The following is an 18,939-nucleotide window of genomic DNA, read 5'->3' as shown; positions in this document are numbered from 1 at the left end:
CAGTCTGCTCAGAGATAGATAGGCTGGGACCCTGGGGACCTGAGGGAAGAGGGTACCAGGAGGAAGGGTCAGCTAACCATCTTCCTTCTCTCTCTTCACCAGACCTACTCGGGCTTGTTCTGTGTGACAGTCAACCCCTATAGGTGGCTGCCCATCTATGGGGCCCGTGTGGCCAACATGTACAAGGGCAAGAAGCGCACAGAGATGCCACCCCACCTCTTCTCCATCTCTGACAATGCCTACCATGATATGCTCATGGGTGAGTGGGGTGGGGTCTTCTGGTACCAGGGGGGTGGGAGACAAGTTTTTCTTGGCCCTTGTGGCTCCAAGTACATTAGGACCTGATCCCAGCCTTGACCTTGAACTCCCCCCACCTTCCCATTCCAGTTGAGGTTCTTTGCCAACCTGGAGCAGCAGCTGCTGCCTGTGGTTTTAGTACTAGGTACCTGTCTGTACACTGGACACTCACCAAGCAGCAGCCCCAACTTATGCCCTGTCTTCACAAACCTATGGGATGCTGTCAACACTTTTTTTTTTTTTTGGGGGGGGTGGGTACCAAGGACTGAACTCAGGGGCACTCAACCACTGAGCCACATCCCCAGCCCTATTTTGTATTTTATTTAGAGACAGGGTCTCACTGAGTTACTTAGTGCCTCACTAGTTGCTGAGGCTAACTTTGAACTCACAATCCTCCTGTCTTAGCCTCCTGAGCCACTGGGATTACAGGCTTGCGTCACCACGCCCGGCTAGGTTGACACTCTTAACCATTACCTGTATGATCTTTGCTGTTCTTTGCTGGTAGACTGTCTCCCTTAAGTTATTAAAAAAAATTGTACTTGTAAATGGACAGCATGCTTTTATTTTATTTGTTTATTTTTATGTGGTGCTGAGGATCAGACCCAATGCCTCACACATGCTAGGCAAGTGCTTTGCCACTAAACTATAGCCCCAGACCCCTTAGGTGATTTTTATGGCCATTTATCTTGATGTTGATAGTGACTGGATAGTTTTCTGACTGAAGAAAGCAGCCTGGTAGAAATGGAGTGGCTGGTAAATTCTTCACCCTTTCCACAAGAGTATATGATGTAGAGATGGGCATATGGACTCAGATGCCACAGGATCCTGGGTTTTTGGCTTCCAAGTGTGGACAAGGCCACTCTCGAAGCTGGGTGCAACCCAAAGAGGGCTGCTTGGTTAGGCTACTGTCAAATGCCTAGTTTCTAAATGTCTCCTAATTACATCTTCCTCCTTGCTGTTTTCTTCCCCACAGATCGTGAAAATCAGTCTATGCTAATCACGTAAGTGTCTCTTCTGTCTCTTAGTCTATGTACATATAATTAGGTCTGTGCCTTACACATATAATTAAGCCTTCTCAGAATTAATTGGGGGACTTTGTACGAACTCTGCAGGCAGTGAGTGGGCTTGACAGGGCCACCGAGGCTGTGCCTGCTAAACCTGTGGGAGGATCCTGTCCCCCAGGCCTCCCCACCTGCTTGAATGTCCAGGCTCGAGCGTGAGATGGGAATAGAATATGCACTTTTCTATGGTTTCCCTTGTCTACGATCAACACCCCTCTCCTACTTTCATGTGACCACTGTTGTTTTTCACCTGCAGTGGAGAATCTGGTGCTGGCAAGACTGAGAACACGAAGAAGGTCATCCAGTACTTTGCCAATATTGGAGGAACTGGAAAACAGTCCCCAGATAAGAAGGTAGGGCCTACCGGGTAAATTTGGGGTCAAGGGCACCATGTAGCAGAGCCCATTTCGTTCTTCTCTGCCGTTTCACTGTTGATGAGACGGAGCTTAGAGAGAAGTGACTTGGCTGGGGTCATACCAGGAGGAGGCAGCCACAGACCTTGGTTCCTGCCCCAGAAGGATAGGGGCAGAGGAGAAAGGGGAACACAGCCTCTTCATTGAGCTGCCTCCGTAGGCCCTGGCTGCCCCCAGGAACACAAGGAGCATTACCTGGGACAATGACTGCTTTAAAAATCTGACAGAGAATAGCAGAGCCTTGGAAGCAGAAATACAGAGAAGAAAGGTTTGGGGGTTCACTCAGTGGTGTCTTCACCATCAGCAAAATATGGGAACAATAGCTAAGAATCAAGGTTGTCAGTGTCCCCAGGCAGCCCCCTTCCAAGTCACAGGGCCACAGAGGGACAGGTTTTCCTCAGGAGTGGCCCTCCTCCCAGGGCAAGATCTATATCTGTCCCCAGCCCTGATTTCCCAGCCTCCCTATGGTCATTCCCCTCCTTGGTTCTGTGCACATAAGCCATTGCCCTTTGCAAGCTCAGCCCCTCAGCCCTGGGTCCCCAGACAGCAGCTGACTGATCACCCCTCCTTGGGTTTCTTTCTGGGCCAGGGGTCCCTGGAGGATCAAATCATCCAGGCCAACCCCGTGCTGGAGGCCTTTGGGAATGCCAAGACCACCAGGAACAATAACTCCTCTCGCTTCGTAAGTGTGAGCAGTAGCGTGGGCTTCCCTGGGGTGTAGGGTGGGAGTGGTGAGCCCATTCCAGGTAAGAAAATGGAAAATTAAGGTGACAAGGATGAGGCAAGTCGGGGCATCTCCTTCCCAGAGGTTTTAGGGAGTACCGCTCTGGGTCTAATCAGCAAGAAGAACCCACTTGCATTTGATCAATGGCACCAGACTTGGCTACAGGGTGATAGATGGTCTCAGGAGTCATGCAGGAAAGCCAGAGATTCATAGCAGCAGGAAGCTGGGGGTGGGGGCCTTCCTCCAGGAATGGAGGGATCTAGGAGAGGGTCCCTGGTCAGACTGGAGCTAGTGGCTGTAGGGTTAGGGTTCTGTGAGCTGAGTCACTTCCTGAGGTTCCGCTCACAGCAGAGCAATCCCAGCCCGTCTCTCCTCTGCCACTCCAGCCTCCCAGGGGCCCCTCATTGAGCTGAGGGACCCTAGAAAACAGGCAGAGATGGGGGCAGGTGAGAAAAAGAGATGATGGAGAACAGACCCAGGAGAAGCCTATTCCCGGGAATGTTTATTCATGGTCCTGACACAAGTCAGGGAGAGGAATGGGATGTCCCTTGATAAGGAAACCCCAGGCCACCTGGTTGGCTGGCCCTATTTCCACAAGGCCTGGCCTCTAAGGTAGAATTCCAAAGGGTCCCAGCCTCTCCTACTGAGCGTGCCTCTCCCCAACAAATAACCCAAGACTCAAACCCCGGATCTAGCTCCAACCTGTCCAACTCCTTCTCTGCCCATTGTCACGGGACATCACAGCTCCAGGAAGAGCCTGGTTACATCTCCCTGGGAATCCATAGGGGCTGTTGACAAGTGTCCCCAATCTGAGCCGACTATTGTCCTACAGTATGAGCCACCTCCCTCACATCTTCTCCCCTGTCCTTCCTGCTCAGGGCAAGTTCATCCGAATCCACTTTGGGACTACAGGCAAGCTGGCCGGAGCTGACATCGAGAGCTGTAAGTCAGGCTCCTCCAAGGCAGGACCAGCTGTGTCATTTTTGAGATTCTTCATTTTTGAAGCCTTTCCTTTTGAGTACAAAGCAAAACTGAAAGATCATTGTTTTTGTTTTTGTTTTTTTTAAATAAGAAATTCAAAACAGCCACAGAGAAGCATTAAACAAAATGCATCAGAGGCCCTTTCTGAGGGCCACCTGTCAAGGGCTCTGGGCTCCCCTCTTTGGCAGACAGGCCCCCCCAAGGCTGTGTGTCTTGGGGAGAGGGAAGAGTGGGGCCCCCACGGGCAATTTCACCGGGCTCTATGGAGACAGGAGTGCCACTTTCCATGGACCTGAACTCCAGGTGGAATGGTCCTCACATACAGTGTCCTTGCTTTTCAGATCTCTTAGAGAAGTCTCGTGTCATCTCCCAGCAGGCAGCAGAGAGAGGCTACCATATTTTCTACCAGATTCTCTCCAATAAGAAGCCTGAACTTGTCGGTAAAGATCATGTGTGCATCTGCCTGCCCCAGAACTAGCGTTTCTCTCTTGTCCATGTGAAAGGATTCCCATGTGCGAAAGGCCTTGGGTTGCCCCTGTGGTTCGTGGTGATCCTTTTGATTTAGTTACAGGAACCACAGGGAGCAGGGAGCTTCCTCCAGGTGCTTGTACCTCTCATCCTTATAAGAGTCGAGGGTCACTGTACACCATGGTTGGCCCATTTCACAGATGGGACCTTGGCATGCCTGTGATTCATGGCCAAGGTGTAGACCCGGGAGATAAAACTCTAGACTCCTGTCTCCAACCTGCTGCCCCTGAGCCTGATGGTCAGACAGCAAGCAGCACAGGGGTCAGACTGGGACCACGCTTATCCCAGGACCAGTGCTTGCATGAGCCATAACCACAGACCCAGCCCACACTGGTGCACAGCTTAGAGAGCAGAGTAACTCACCCACTCAGCTGGACGCCTCATGCAGGCACTGACATGCTCAGAAATCCATGGCAGACCTGCTCAGGAAATAAGGTGGGAGGAGGGATGAAGACTTGATCTCAAACACACACTTTCTAACCCGGGTATTGGGTCCACAACCCACCCACAAGTAGGCTTTATGTGTGTTGAACCAAGTGGACTTTTAAATCAATGGATGACATTTTGAAATTGGGAAATTTCACATAAAAAAAAAAAAACCAATTTTCTGGTTTCTCTTAGAACAGCAGAAGAGCCAGTACCTCAGAGCCTGTCCTCCTACTAATCTAGGAAGCTGAGTGGTGGTGGCCCCCTGGCTGCCGCACCAGCTCTCTCATTTACCATGCTCCCCACCAAGCCCTGTTGCCTCCCTAACATTGGAGCAAAGTGGTAGCCATCATTTATGTTCCTTCCTGTGCTATAATTTTTTTAATATAGTAGAGATACAATGAAAGGAGAATATTTATTGTACTAGCTCCTCTTCCAAAAGTGAACAATTAAAAATGTGAGACCAAGAGAGGCACACATCTGAAGGAAGCTAGAAGCGAGCATGCATTTTTGTAAAAGCAACAACCTTCTCATGTGCACTCTATGCGAATGGTGGTGTTGCTCAAGGTCGTCGTTGTGTTACCTTCTGCATTAGAATGTGACCTGCTTTTTATAGGAGACGAGGGAGAAAGATATAAGTTTATTTATTCCCCAAATTATCTACTGGGTGCCTACTAGGGGCCAGTGACAGAGGACACAGCTAAGTTCCTGCAACCCTCTCATGGCCCTAAAGCTCCTTTCATGATGTTGTTCCAGTCCCTCTGTGACTCCGGGTGATCCCAGAGGGGCAGTACCACAACACCCACCATCATGGCTGGCCTGCAAAAGGCGTTAAGAGACAGGGATTAGAAATGAAAGAGAAAATAACCAGAGGTCACCAAGTTGCTAACTTGCTTTGCTGTTCTCGGCAGAGAGTTTGCTGCTGGTCCCCAACCCCAAGGAATACCACTGGATCAGCCAAGGTGTCACCATGGTGGACAACATGGATGACGGGGAAGAGCTGCAGATCACAGATGTGAGTGGGTGTGGCTGGCAAAGAGGAGGGAGAACTAGGACAGAAGCTCTAGGGCCTGGTATGCACCAGAGCTAGGTGGGGGTAAGGGTGGGGGTGTCAGACAGCAGCCCAAAGTCTTGCCTGTAGATTTCTGAGGTGGCACCTGGCATTCATCCCCAGCCTGTTGTAGCAAGTAGAGTTTCTCTTTCAGACTTGAACTAGGATTCCACAGGACTTAGTTGTCCAACTTCTCCTCCTCCCCAGCCCAACTGGAAGTGACTCTTCAGTCCTTCCAGTCCCCTGTGTGTCTCCTTTCAGGACACTAAGCACTTGGGACTCCTGTTAGGATTAGTCATACATTGCTTAACAATGGGGATACCTTCTGAGAAAGGCACTAGGCGAAAATGAGAGAGTGCTCTTGCACAAACCTAGGTGGCGTGGCCTAGCACACACCCGGGCTGCTGGTATTTACATAGCGCATAGCTTATTGCTCCGAGGGACACGATAAGCAAAGTGATGTGAAATTAAGTCAAGCCAAAGAGAAACGAGGCAATCAAGACAGCAGTAAACACAGATGCACGAGGCTGCTACCAGCCTAACATACATACTGCTTTACAGAGAACTTTTTTTTAAATGTGTACAAGGAGTGCACTCCAAAATAACCGTGAAAGGATTTTTAAATTTTTAAAATTTCTTTGGTACCAAGAATTGAACTCAGGGGCGCTCAACCACTGAGCCACATCCCCAGCCCTTTGTATATTTTATTTAGAGACAGCATCTCACTAAGTTGCTTAGGGCCGCCCTAAGTTGCTGAGGCTGGCTTTGAACTTGCAATCATCCTGCCTCAGTCTCCTGAGCTGCTGGGATTACTGGTGTGCACCGCTGCATCTTTACAAATAAGTGAACAGCACATTGCATCACTGTTCCATTGGCTACAGTGTTACTAGGTTGCAGGAGATTTTCAGCCACACTATGATCTTATAGGACCACTGTCATATTTGTGATTTGACACTGACTGAAACATTATTATATGGCTCCTGACTGTATTGTGTAGAAGGTCCTCTTTCTGGCCATAGAATAGTTTCCCGATTCATCTTGACCTTCCTCTCTTCAGTACCTGGCATGAAGCCTTAATGACAATAACAGTGGTTATAATAATAATAATAATAATAATATAATAATAATAATAATGTATCCCCTGATTCCAAACTTTCTGTGTGTCAAGAACCAAACTAAACATTTTACACATCATTCAGCTCTATGCTTATGACCACTGACTGTCACCATCTTGCAGATCGCTAAACAGAGAGTGGAGAGGTTAAATAAAGACCATATGGCCAGGCACGGTGGCATACACCTGTAATCCCAGTGACTTGAGAGACTGAGACAGAAGGATCACCAGTTTAAGGACAGGCTCAGAAACTTAGTGAGGCTCTCAGTAACTTAGTGAGACCCTGCCTCAAAAAAAAAAAAAAAAATTAAGGGTAGCGGTTGTAGCTTAGTGGTAAAACACCCCTGGGTTAGATCCTAATAATAATAATAATAATAATAATAATAATAATAATAATAAAGACCATATGGCAAAGAGTCTGTTCTGAACTCCCTGGAGGAAAACAGACCTCTCCTCATTCAGGGTGTGTCTGACTCTAGAGCCCACACCCTGAGCAGTGACCCCTTGGGGTGGCCCTGCAGTGGCAGTGCCCCAACCTCCATGGTGTGGAATAAGAAGCCAGGAGTCTTGTGGTTTTCTCCGTCTGTTGCTTGGCAGGAGGCCTTCGATGTGCTGGGCTTCAGTGCAGATGAGAAGATTGGAGTTTATAAGCTGACCGGGGGGATCATGCACTTTGGGAACATGAAGTTCAAGCAGAAGCCCAGAGAGGAGCAAGCTGAAGTGGACACCACTGAGGGTAGGTGTTTGTCTGGGTCTGTACAGGGGTCAGGCGGCTGGTAGCAGGAGTTCTCTGCTCTCCCAGCTTGGTGGCCATTTCAGAGACATGTTGGGGATTCTCGGGCTCTCTGATGGCTGTAACCAAGACATTCCTTGGACAGTCAGACATGGATCTTCTCAAAGAGGCAGAAAGAGTCAGAGCATGATTCCAGTTTCTATCCCCTACTTTGCCACTTGACCCTGAGAAAGTATGGAAACCATCTAAGAAAACAGAGACTCCCCCATGCTCCCTTTCCTCTTTCCAAGACCACGCAGGAAGGTATTGGGTGTCTCCTGGTCTTGGCGTCATCTTCCTTTCACTCATTCACTTTCTCCATCTCCACTCAGTGGCCGACAAAGTCGCCCATCTCATGGGACTCAATTCCGGTGAACTCCAGAAGGGCATCACCAGGCCCCGGGTCAAAGTAGGCAATGAGTTTGTGCAGAAAGGCCAGAACATGGAGCAATGCAACAACTCCATCGGGGCTCTGGGCAAGGCCGTCTATGACAAGATGTTCAAGTGGCTGGTGGTCAGGATTAACAAGACCCTGGACACCAAGATGCAGAGGCAATTCTTCATCGGGGTGCTGGACATTGCCGGCTTCGAGATCTTTGAGGTATGCCTGGCCTCCTGTTTGGTTTCTGCTTTGAGGTGGCCATCCTTTTGTGAGCTCCCCTTCACCATGGTTGTCTTGTTTCTTGCCTGGGAGCCCCAGGGATGGGACAATCTCAGATTGCCATTGGATCTCTGACTTTTGGACTCTAGAAATTTCCATCTCATTTCTATGAAGCCAAGTCATAAAGAATGGTATAGACTATGGGCTGGGGCTGGGGCTCAATGGCAGAGTGCTTGCCTTGAATGTGTGAGGCTCTGGGTTCGATCCTCAGTACCACATAAAAATACATAAACAAAATAAAGACACTGTGTTCATGTATAACTTAAAAAAAAAAAAAAAGAATGGTATAGATTTAATGGATAGAATGAGTAGGTGCCAGAGCGGACATGTCCTGGCTCACAAGAGCTGATTGTTGAATTTTCAGGAATTTCAGGAATTCTGAAAATTGACATTGTGTTGATCGCTTGAATATTTACCTCATGGACACTGACAAACACTCAAAATCAGAGTGTCTTCTGGTTTAAGGGACAGGACTAGCTTATCAGTATACTACAATTATTATATTTTTGGATATTGAGGATTGAACTCAGTGGCACTCGACCACTGAGCCACATCTCCAGCCCTATTTTGTATTTTATTTAGAGATAGGGTCTCACTGAGTTGCTTAGTGCCTCGCCATTACTTAGGCTGGCTTTGAACTTACAGTTCTCCTGCCTCAGCCTCCCAAGCCACTGGGACCAGGCGTGCACCACTGTGCCTGGCCCTACAGTCATTTTTGTTCACCGTGTGGGCTAGAGTCTAGGTGCCTGGGATTCAGGTCTCAGAATCCCCACTGCAGAGAAGGGGAACAGAATCACATCTCACTGGGCTGCTGGGACCGTGATCTGGTTGGTGTCAAGGCACGGAGGGCCGTGCCTGATTCTGGTGGGCCCTCCACGCATCCTTGCTCATGCATGGCTTCCTTACCCACTCCTGGGAGCAGCTCTCTCTGAGCCTGGGCTGATGATCTCTCTCTGTCCTCTCACCACAGTTCAACAGCTTCGAGCAGCTATGCATCAATTTCACCAATGAGAAGCTGCAACAGTTCTTCAACCACCACATGTTCGTGCTGGAGCAGGAAGAGTACAAGAGGGAGGGCATCGAGTGGACCTTCATTGACTTTGGCCTTGACCTTCAGGCCTGCATCGACCTGCTGGAAAAGGTGACCTGCTTCTCCGAGAAGGGGCTTGGAGAGAGGCCATAGCCCTAACTGGGACATGACTCAGGAAAGGATGTCACTGGGGCAGACAGGAAAGTGGCAGTTGGCCTTGGGGCAGTTAGCAATGACCTCAAGAATATATATTGTTTATTTCAATGTGGAAAAAAGATAGGAAAAGGACATAACAAAATTTGAACAAAGTCTGTTCATAGTACTATATTCGTGTTAATTTCCTAGTTTTTATCATTGATCACCTGGTGTTTAAATTCACATTTGGAGGGGTTGGGTCAAGGGTCTATGGGAAGGCTTTCTGTTATATGTGCAACATTGCAAGCCTGAAATTATTTCAGTGTTAGAAGTTTTGTTGTTGTTGTTGTTGTTAAAGAAAGGAAGAGAGGGAGGAAGGGAAGAAGGGAGGAGGGAAGGAAAGATTGATTCTAGGCTCACCCTCGGCCAATTGTATTTAGGCATCAAGGCAACCAAGGGTCTCCACCGTGGGCCCAGCCTGAGCCTCCCAGGAGGGCAGACTATGAGCACAATCCCCGCACCGCTCAACACCTACAAATACTTTCCTGTTCAGCTATCCCAGAGCCTGAACTATCTTCATTCTTGAGCTTTGGGGTTAGGTGTTGCCCTATTTCAACAGTCCTCTTTTAAATCCAGACCCCCCCTCCCATGTATAGGGGGCAAATGAGGTCCCTAACAGCATTTATGAGCACCTCTTTTTGTGTGAAAAGAGACTTAGAACAGCATGAGGCCCCTGGTAGAAAGAGATAAAAGAGAATCAAAAGAAGGGCATTTAGGTGTCATTGACTTCAGCATTTTTCTGAAGATCAAGTGCGCCCAGGGCCACTGTTCCCATGGGTTAGCTTTCGAGGAGCTCTCTGGCCCCTTCAGTCTTCGGTCTCCCCTTCGGTTGGATTCAGTGGATTCCAGCCTCCTTGGTGTCTAAAAGGCCATAGTGTTTGAAGATGAAGACATGGAATACCAGGAGCTGTTCCCAGCTGTCATTGCCTAGAGTTCTGCTTCCTGGCCCTCCACATGGGTGTCTGGTTCATCTCCACCACTAGTCCCTGGCCCAATACCAGTGTGGTCTCTTTGGGGTTCTGTGGCTTCTCCTAACACCATCCTGTCCTCTTCCCTCCTAGCCCATGGGTATCTTCTCCATCTTGGAGGAGCAATGTGTCTTCCCCAAAGCCACAGACGCCACGTTCAAGGCAGCCCTGTATGACAACCACCTGGGCAAGTCCAGCAACTTCCTCAAGCCCAAGGGAGGCAAGGGCAAGGGGCCTGAGGCCCACTTCGAGCTCGTCCACTATGCAGGCACAGTAAGTTCCAGCCTGGTGCCTTCTGGGACCACCTTCTGGCTGCTGGCCACCCCCAGCATTGTAGGACCTGATCTGCCCCTCCAGAGGTTCCTTCCATGATGTATAGGGGTTCTCAGCCAATTAAATGGACTCTGGCTCTTTCCTTCTCATCACTAGTCCATCAGAGAATTCCAAAGCAATCCAGCAAAGGACTGGGGATCAGCCAGTAGATCATGCCATCAAACCTACCAGGGATGCGACAGTATCTATGGCCCTCAGTCTGATGGCCGAATGTCAGTCTTGGCCAGAAGTGACAGTACTTTACCTTCCATGAGCCCATGAATTACTCCCAACTGAATAATTTGTCCCTCTGACAGCAGGTACAGCCAAACCAATAAGGCGACATCTGTAGAGTAGCTTTTTTACTCATGACAAATGCAGTTCTTGGGAAAGAGGGAAATTAAGTGCAGTCAGGACTCAGGTTCTGTTTGTATAACTAAAAGGGGTTGTAATGTTCGTCCAGCCAGCTTATAAGAACATGTCTGATTTCCTTGGGATTTTGATATTGCTAGAAGGGCCAACACTCTTGTTATCAACAGAGTTTGTTGGGCCTCTGTGGGTTTAACTGCAGGGAAACACCTGCCTGAGGATAGCACTGTCAGGAAAGCCATGATTGCACTGGGCATCAGGGCCAAGATTTTATATCATCAACCATAACAACACCAATTACTCTCAAAATGGATCAGGCTGATACTTTGAGCAAACAGCAGGCTTGGAGCCAAATTGTAGTCCTCTGTCCTCGCCTTTCCCCACTGAATGAGAAGAGTTCCATATTTATAGCAATGAAATATTTATTTAAAGTCAAGGCCCTAGAATAAGGCACTAAGATGATTAATGTTGATATGCTGAATAGGAGTTGGAAAACCCAAAGGTTGTGGCTTCTCATCTACTTTCTTGAGTCTTCTGTGCTTAGTGGAAGGATCTGGGGCCACGTGGCAAAATGGAAAATAGAAATTAGTACATGTCCAATTACCTGCATATATGGAGCCCTCAATCCTGGGGCTGCCTCCTTCCACCAGGCAATGACCCTACAGCATTGTCATAGGGAACATATGCTCCTCAGAAAAGAGATACCTGAAGCCTCTGGAGAGATTTCTTCATGTAGGTCAGGATTCCTCCTGTCATGGCCAGTCACTCACAGCAAGCCCAGAAGACCTGAGACTAGGGGAGGCTCAGTGTGGCTGTCAAAAGGTCACAGCCCAGGAGAGAGTAGCCAGGGAGTCCTGGTGCATGGGCAGCACTGAGAGATGGAGTGTCCTAGACAGACAAACTGCAAATGCCCAAGAAACCAGATAACGAGGTCCCCAGCTCAGACTGGGACTCAGCCATCCCAGGCACCATGAAATGCATCAGGACAAGAACCAAAGTTCCAAGAGAGGGGACAGAAGGCTGGTCCTAGGATCCCATAGCAGGCAGAGCATTAGGTGGAGGTTCCAGGTATAGGACCTGGAAAGGGGAGGCTGGGCCCCAAGCTTACCCACTGGCATTTGCCCCTCCCTCCAGGTTGGTTATAACATCACGGGCTGGCTGGAGAAGAACAAAGACCCCCTGAATGAAACAGTGGTGGGCTTGTTTCAGAAATCAACTATGGGAATCCTGGCCCTTCTCTTCAAAGAAGAGGAGGCTGCAGGTATGACTGGCCTCTCCTGATGTCCAGTCTTCCTGGTCTGTTGCCCTTTAATAGCCAAAATGGGGAGAAGGAAATAAAACTCTGTTATTCAACTCTTGTTGAATGAGGAACGAGTAAACGAATGAATGACAAGAAGCTCAAGGTAGGCCACGGGTGATCCTACAATAGAAAGATGTCGAAGGGTGGAGCCTCCATCAGCTGAACTGATCACTGGTCCTGCATCAGCTCTAGGCAGAACGATGCTGCTTTGTAAAAGTTGACACCCGAATGCCCTGTGCTTATTTTTTGTTCCCCACTCTCTTGTCTGAAGCAAATGTCAAGCCCAGCACTACTCTCTAGCCCCCATGTAGCCCAAAGGGGAACATCCCAGGTGGAAGCTGCCCCAAGGGATTGCCACTCAATTAGGCATAAAATGCCAGTCCTCTTGGGCTCAGTGACATTTCATCACCAATAAGCACATGCTTCATCCTTCATGGGAAAAGTCTCAAAGACCTTGTGCCAGTCCTAAAGTACAAAGGGCTATATGCTTTTCTGGGCGCACAGCATCCCTCTGAGAATTAAACCACAGTCAGCTCATCTGCCCACTCCTTGGTAGATTTCATTTTCCTGGTGTCGAGGGTTTTACCTCATTTAGTCCCATGAAAAGTCTCTTTTGGGAGGGGGAGATTGAACTCAGGGCACTCCACCATGAGCCAGCCACATCCCCAGCCCTATTTTGTATTTTGTTTAGAGACAGAGTCTCAGTGAGTTGCTTAGCGCCTTGCTATTGCTGAGGCTGGCTTTGAACTCGCGATCCTCGTGCCTCAGCCTCCAAGCCACTGGGATTACAGGCGTGCGCCACTGTGCCTGGCCATCCCAAGAAAAATTTTTTTTTTAACTTCAGAAAATGCATATGATTTAGCCCAGAACACTTAATGGTGCTACTGGCCCCTGTGCTGGGTACTGATGCAAAACATGCTTGTCTCTTCCTCAGCTGGAAGCAAGAAGCAGAAAAGAGGGTCCTCCTTCATGACAGTCTCCAACTTCTACAGGGTGAGTAGGTGCTGCCCAGAGGCCTCCTAGAGTCCAGTGCCCCTATCCCTCCCTTTCAGTGGTGTGATGGTCTAGCTGCTCTTTCACAGCCAAGGACAGTTTTATTTCATTTCTTTGCCTTTGAATGGAGAGGTGTCTTATTTAAGAGTTTGTTGGGCCTCTGTGGGTTTAACTGCAGGGAAACAGCTGGGTTATTTTTTTCTTTCTTTCTTTCTTTCTTTATTTTTTTTTTTTTTTTTTTTTTTTTGTACAAGGGATTGAACCCAAGGGTCCTTAATCATCCCCAGCCCTTTTTATTTTTTATTTTGAGATAGGGTCTCACTAAGTTGCTTAGGGCCTCACTAAATTGCTGAGGCTGGCTTTGAACCTGCAATCCTCCTGCCTCAGCCTCCTGAGCCACTGGGATTACAAGTGTGCAACACTAGACCTGGCTTTTTTCCCTTCCAAAGAGGCCACAGAATCATAGGATCACCAGATGGGAAAGACCCTTAAAGAGGGTCCTGTCCAGTTATATACTTTTCAGACTGAAACCTGGAGAATTAAAGGAATTTTTACAACATGGCAAACAAAGATATCAATGCCCAGCCCAGGACAGTGGTATATGCCTGTAGTACTACCTACTCAGGTGGCTTACCAGGTAGGAGGATCCCTTGAGTCCAGGGAGTTGGAGCCAGCCTGGGAAACACAGAAAGACCCTGTCTCACAAAAAAAAAAAAAAAAGAATGTTAAGATATTAGCGCCAAGACCTTGTGTCCAAGAAGTGACTGACAGGACTTCTGAGCTGGCCACAATTTCCACAAAGTTTGGTCATTACTGGAAATATGTGACAGAGTGCAGATGTACAGTCAACAAGGAAAGGCTGAGTGAAGACTTCAGTATTTCCCAAGGTTTAGGCTGCCCCCGGGTCGAGTGGGCCACCTCACCAGTCACAAGCCATGGAAAAGGGGCCCTCTGTTGGGGAGGTTTATAGAAGGCAGGATCTTGCCCACTCAGACCCAGTGGTCCTTTCTAATACTGAGATCCTGCGTGAACCAGCCCTGGATCAGGAGAGGCCTTGTTTCTGAGAAATCATATCCCCTTGGACCTTGAGAATAGCTCTGTCCAACAGAACTTTCTGCAGGGGTGGAAACGATCCCTTCAACACTGTCCAGTATGATGGCCACTAACCCCATGTGGCTACTGAGTACTAGAAAAGTGGCTGGTGTGACCTGAGCACTGATTTTAATTTTAACTTATTTAAACTCCAACTACTTCTGGGTGTGAACTGCCCAATAATACCAATGCTGAGTCTTACTTCCTGTTTTTCTTTTTTCTCCATCCCCAGGAGCAGCTGAACAAGCTGATGACCACCCTCCACAGCACTGCCCCCCATTTTGTCCGCTGTATTGTCCCCAATGAGTTTAAACAGTCAGGTACATGGTGGGGTCATGTCTCCCTGCTGAAACACCGAGGGAGGGTCTGTGAAGTCAGCATTCATTCCCAATTATGTCCACCTTTAATCGCCAGGGCTGATGAGGACCAAAGAAGGCTCAGAAAGAATCCCCAACAATAGTTCATCCAAAAATCATGTTCTAGCTGCTTTATAAAGCAGAATGGTGACTACCCAGCCAGAAATCACAGTCAGGGAGTAAACTTTAAGCACTGGTTAAATTGTGGGGGATCTGGGGACCCCCTGGACAGTGATAGGAGAGGACTGGAATTGACAGCATAGTTGCCTAATTCAGCTTCCTTGGGTGGCAAGGACTGGACTGTCTCACCCCAAAGCAGTGACTTTCCATTCTGTGTTTCTTGGCAGGTGTGGTGGATGCCCACCTGATCATGCACCAGTTAGCTTGCAATGGTGTCCTAGAAGGCATCCGTATTTGCAGGAAGGGCTTCCCAAACAGGCTGCAGTACCCAGAGTTCAAACAGAGGTGAGTGGTGTGTCTCCCTGACGCCTTGCACGCAGAGCTCCGTGTTTGAGGGATTGACTAGCAGATCAGTAGAGTCCCGTGATAGCACTGTGGACTCCCTGCCTCGTTGTTGCTGCTTTAGTGAGTGTTGGCCCAACTTTCAGCTACCAGCGCCTGCACTTCTTAGGCTTCTGGAGCCTGTTTTGTCCCTCCCTGGAAGACTGAAAGTCTCAGGAATAACAAAAGTCTCAGCTCCCTCCCGCTCCCAGTGGGCTAAGTCTGGTTTTTAGACAGCAGCATACTGGAAAAGGTTGAACAAGGGTTCTTCGGGTTTCAAAAAGAAGAAGTCCCAATAGGTAGGAAATTTGATGTAAATTTCCATGGTGTAAATACTGGCCATCTTCCTCAGTAGCATTAAGATCCTATTGCCCAGGCTGGGGATGTGGCTCAAGCGGTAGCAGGCTCGCCTGGCATACGTGCGGCCTGGGTTCGATCCTCAGCACCACATACAAATAAAGATGTTGTGTCTGCCGAAAACTAAAAATAAATATTAAAATTCTCTCTCTCTCTCTCAAAAAAAAAAAAAAAAAAAAAAAAAGATCTTATTGCCCATTGAGACCCCTACCTTGATAACATGGCTTTCTGCCCACTTCCCGATACTACCACTTACCAAATAAATGACTTATATTTGAATTTTTGTCTGAAGGTCTGCACCTGGGGAAACTAAGCTAAGACCCTCACCTTAGCAATGACCTTCTTCCATACCCCAACTTCATAGAACATATGGCCACAGATGGAAGGATCAAAAAGATCACTAGTAGTCACCTTGTCAATAGAAATTCCTCCCTCTAAAGTTCTCAACTGGGGAAAGACTTGTCCACTATCACAAAGGAGGCTACTGACAGTTCAGGAAAAGAATGTGTCCTCTGCCTGGGCCAGTGCTCTTTTCTGTACTCCCAGCTCTATCAGGAAGGAAAGGACTTTGGTTTCTTCATTTCTTGGAATACTTCTTCTAGGAAATCCCAATGCACACCAACACTCACCCCCAAGTTGTAGCCCTTGTGCCAAATTCTATCATCCATCTGCCTAACCTGGATATCTATAAATCAAGCCTAATGCCTGTTTGCAAGACTCTCAAAGATCGGTGGATAATGCATGGATGTACTTTGTGTGCTGCCCATTTGGGTATGATGATAACTACCATCCTCTCTCTCCTGGCAGGTACCAAGTGCTGAACCCCAACGTGATTCCCCAAGGGTTTGTGGACAACAAGAAGGCCTCAGAGCTGCTTCTTGCAGCCATTGAACTGGATACCAATGAATACAAAATTGGACATACGAAGGTAGGTGTTCTGGTGGGTGTGTCCTCCCAACACCCACTCGGCTTTGCCCCAAGAAGGTGGGCTTCAGAATACAAGCTATAGCTCAGTCGCTGGGCAAGCCCTTCAGCCAATAAGAGCCTCAGTTTTCAGCTCTGAAAAATCAGAGCTGACAATACCAGTTTCACAGGATTTGAGGTTATTAGTGGCAGCTCACATAGAACCCAGCTCAGCACAAAACGGTACTCAATCAATGATAGGATATTTCTTAGAACTGTAGGAAGTCCCAGTTTCTAAAAATAAAAAGAGCCTATCAGAATGGAGGTCCTGGATCTGATGGAGCATGGCAGTGTGTGTGGGAAGGGCCTGGCTAGTGAAGCCCCATAATCCCAGCTCACCCACACGGGGAGTCCCAGTCCCTGAGCTGGCAGGTGACTCAGGCAAAGTGGCCTCCTGATCCTGAGTCATGGGGCCTGGGCCACCCTGTGTCTGTCCCATTTCCTGCTCTTCTAGGAAAAAAGGAAAAAGTCCTGTCAGGATGGTGAGGACCATTCAGGTCAGTGGTACAAGATACCCATCTACAGTGGCCTCACCAGACTGCACCCCAACATGAGTCAGGAGTACCAGGCTCAATGCCTGCCTCTGTGGGACCACAAGTGGATCACTTCCTTCTCCAAGTCTCACGTGTGATGTGGGTCTGGTTTGGGAGCTTCTAACCTGCATAGACCTCCAATGCATCCGGTCACTCTATGAATGCTCATAGAGCACCTACTGTGTGCCAGGCAAGGTTACAGACTTGAGGGATCCATGGTGAGGACAGGATGAGTCTCCAGCTCCCTGGGCTTGCTTTACAACATTGTGTGTTTGTAGAACTATAACACAGCCAGAACGGCTTGCTCTGGCCTCCTTCGTAATTAGAATGTGCTGTGTTGACTTATGGAGGACACTTGAGGTTTTGTCACAGAATCATTGAATACTTGAGCTGAAAGAACCTTGGATACCAATGTGCCACTCCTTTCCCCATCCACCTTTGACAGATGGGAAACTTAAGAAAGCCTGGAGATGGGGGTGGAGGCAACGTCACAGAACTAGGCAGGACAGTAGGCATCTAGCCCCATGTGGCCTAAAAGCTAGAATCTGACACAGTCACGGGCTGAACAAATGGCTGTACCTTGGTTCCAGGGAAAGGCAGGGCTCCTGGGGACAGCTTTGCTCCCCAAAGACCAGGCAGACTCTGGCAGCAGGGGCAGAACAAAGAATAGGATGGTTCTACCTGCAGACTCTTTTCCTGTCCTTGGTGGTGGCTCACGTGGGCTCCAAGCTCAGCCACAGGCTTGCCCCCAAGACCACACCTCAATGCCAATTAGTGTTGAAATATCAAGAAACACTTTATGACACCAAGATCAATTTCTCTGTGCTGTGATGTCTAGCTTATTGGAAGGGGTTTCTTGAAGAGTGGGGGATAGGACACTTTCCTATTCTTTTTCCATTGGGACTCATTTGGGGGGGTCTCATGTAGAATTGCAGACTCTTGGAACTGGGGGATTTTGGGGTTCTGTAATTAGCACTCTCGTTGGAGAGGAAGGAGGCCTAGAGAAAGGTTTGACCAAGGTCACATAACACATTGAAAGCCCACTGAAGCCAGCATGCAGGTCATCGTACCTATTCTTCTACAAGTTTCTACCGTTCTATTTTAAATATGTAAAAATATGTTACATTATCAAACATAATGAAAGAGCACCCACAAATACACTTAAAAGCCCAGAATGTAACCTTTGCTCCCCGCTCCCAGAGTAACCCTTGTTCTGAACTTTTACATTAACCATACCCTTGCCTTTTAAAACATAGTTTTCTTGCACATTCAGATTGCCCCAGGTGTTGCTTGGTTTTGAGTTTCATGGAAATATCATACTTGGTGTCCACTTCTATAACTTTCCTCTGTGATGTGATTTCATCACTTAACTGTTCCTGGGATTCATCCTTGTTGATACATGACCTTCATTCATCGTCACTGCCACACCCTGTGGCCTTGGACAATCACATTTTCATTTTTTTCTCAGTTACCAACAATGCTGCTATGGTCATCCTTGCGGGTGGTCCCTTATAGGAGATTCTCTGGAACAAAGCCATGCCTTAGAATTATCTGGGGGGATTCTAAAAATCACCAAACCCTGAACCCCATCCCCAAACTTTTATTTGAAATCACCCACGCCCAGGCCTCAGCATCTTCCAAAAGTCCTGCCGACAGGTGTGATGCGCATCCAGGGTTGAGATAAAGGCCTGTGGTACGTGCAAACACCCAACTTGACGAGGGAATGCCAAACTGTTTTTCAGAATGCTAGTACCAATTCACCCTCCCCTCTGTCTACACCTTGATGAACACTGTTTTATCACAAGTCTTAAGGGTTGCAGGTTCGGGCTGGGGCAAACGGTGCCTTGTTGACCTTGATTTGTGTTTCTCTGAGGGTGGGTGTTTCCTGCTCTTTCTAAGACATTGCAAAGCTGATCTTGTTTTCCTGGGGATAAGTCCCACT

The 18,939-nt window shown here is 48.2% G+C and overlaps 1 protein-coding gene across 1 annotated transcript in view; it reads left to right on the top strand.

The window, feature by feature from the left end:
* Myh16 (myosin heavy chain 16) overlaps positions 1-18,939 on the top strand; it is a 54,646-nt gene that overhangs the window by 5,371 nt on the left and 30,336 nt on the right. Inside the window, exons 3-18 of the mRNA XM_027953256.2 lie at positions 103-259; positions 1,271-1,298; positions 1,615-1,711; positions 2,361-2,453; positions 3,374-3,437; positions 3,818-3,916; positions 5,342-5,445; positions 7,193-7,331; positions 7,700-7,968; positions 8,999-9,169; positions 10,315-10,494; positions 12,037-12,163; positions 13,137-13,195; positions 14,520-14,607; positions 14,991-15,108; positions 16,309-16,429. Coding sequence (XP_027809057.1) covers positions 103-259; positions 1,271-1,298; positions 1,615-1,711; positions 2,361-2,453; positions 3,374-3,437; positions 3,818-3,916; positions 5,342-5,445; positions 7,193-7,331; positions 7,700-7,968; positions 8,999-9,169; positions 10,315-10,494; positions 12,037-12,163; positions 13,137-13,195; positions 14,520-14,607; positions 14,991-15,108; positions 16,309-16,429 — 1,914 coding nt within the window. The remainder of the gene's footprint in view (positions 1-102; positions 260-1,270; positions 1,299-1,614; positions 1,712-2,360; positions 2,454-3,373; positions 3,438-3,817; positions 3,917-5,341; positions 5,446-7,192; positions 7,332-7,699; positions 7,969-8,998; positions 9,170-10,314; positions 10,495-12,036; positions 12,164-13,136; positions 13,196-14,519; positions 14,608-14,990; positions 15,109-16,308; positions 16,430-18,939) is intronic.

Source organism: Marmota flaviventris, chromosome 19, assembly GCF_047511675.1.
Source record: "Marmota flaviventris isolate mMarFla1 chromosome 19, mMarFla1.hap1, whole genome shotgun sequence".
Classification (NCBI taxonomy): Eukaryota; Metazoa; Chordata; class Mammalia; order Rodentia; family Sciuridae; genus Marmota; species Marmota flaviventris.
The sequence above is the reverse complement of the archived record's forward strand: the minus strand, read 5'-3'. Positions and strand labels throughout refer to the sequence as shown.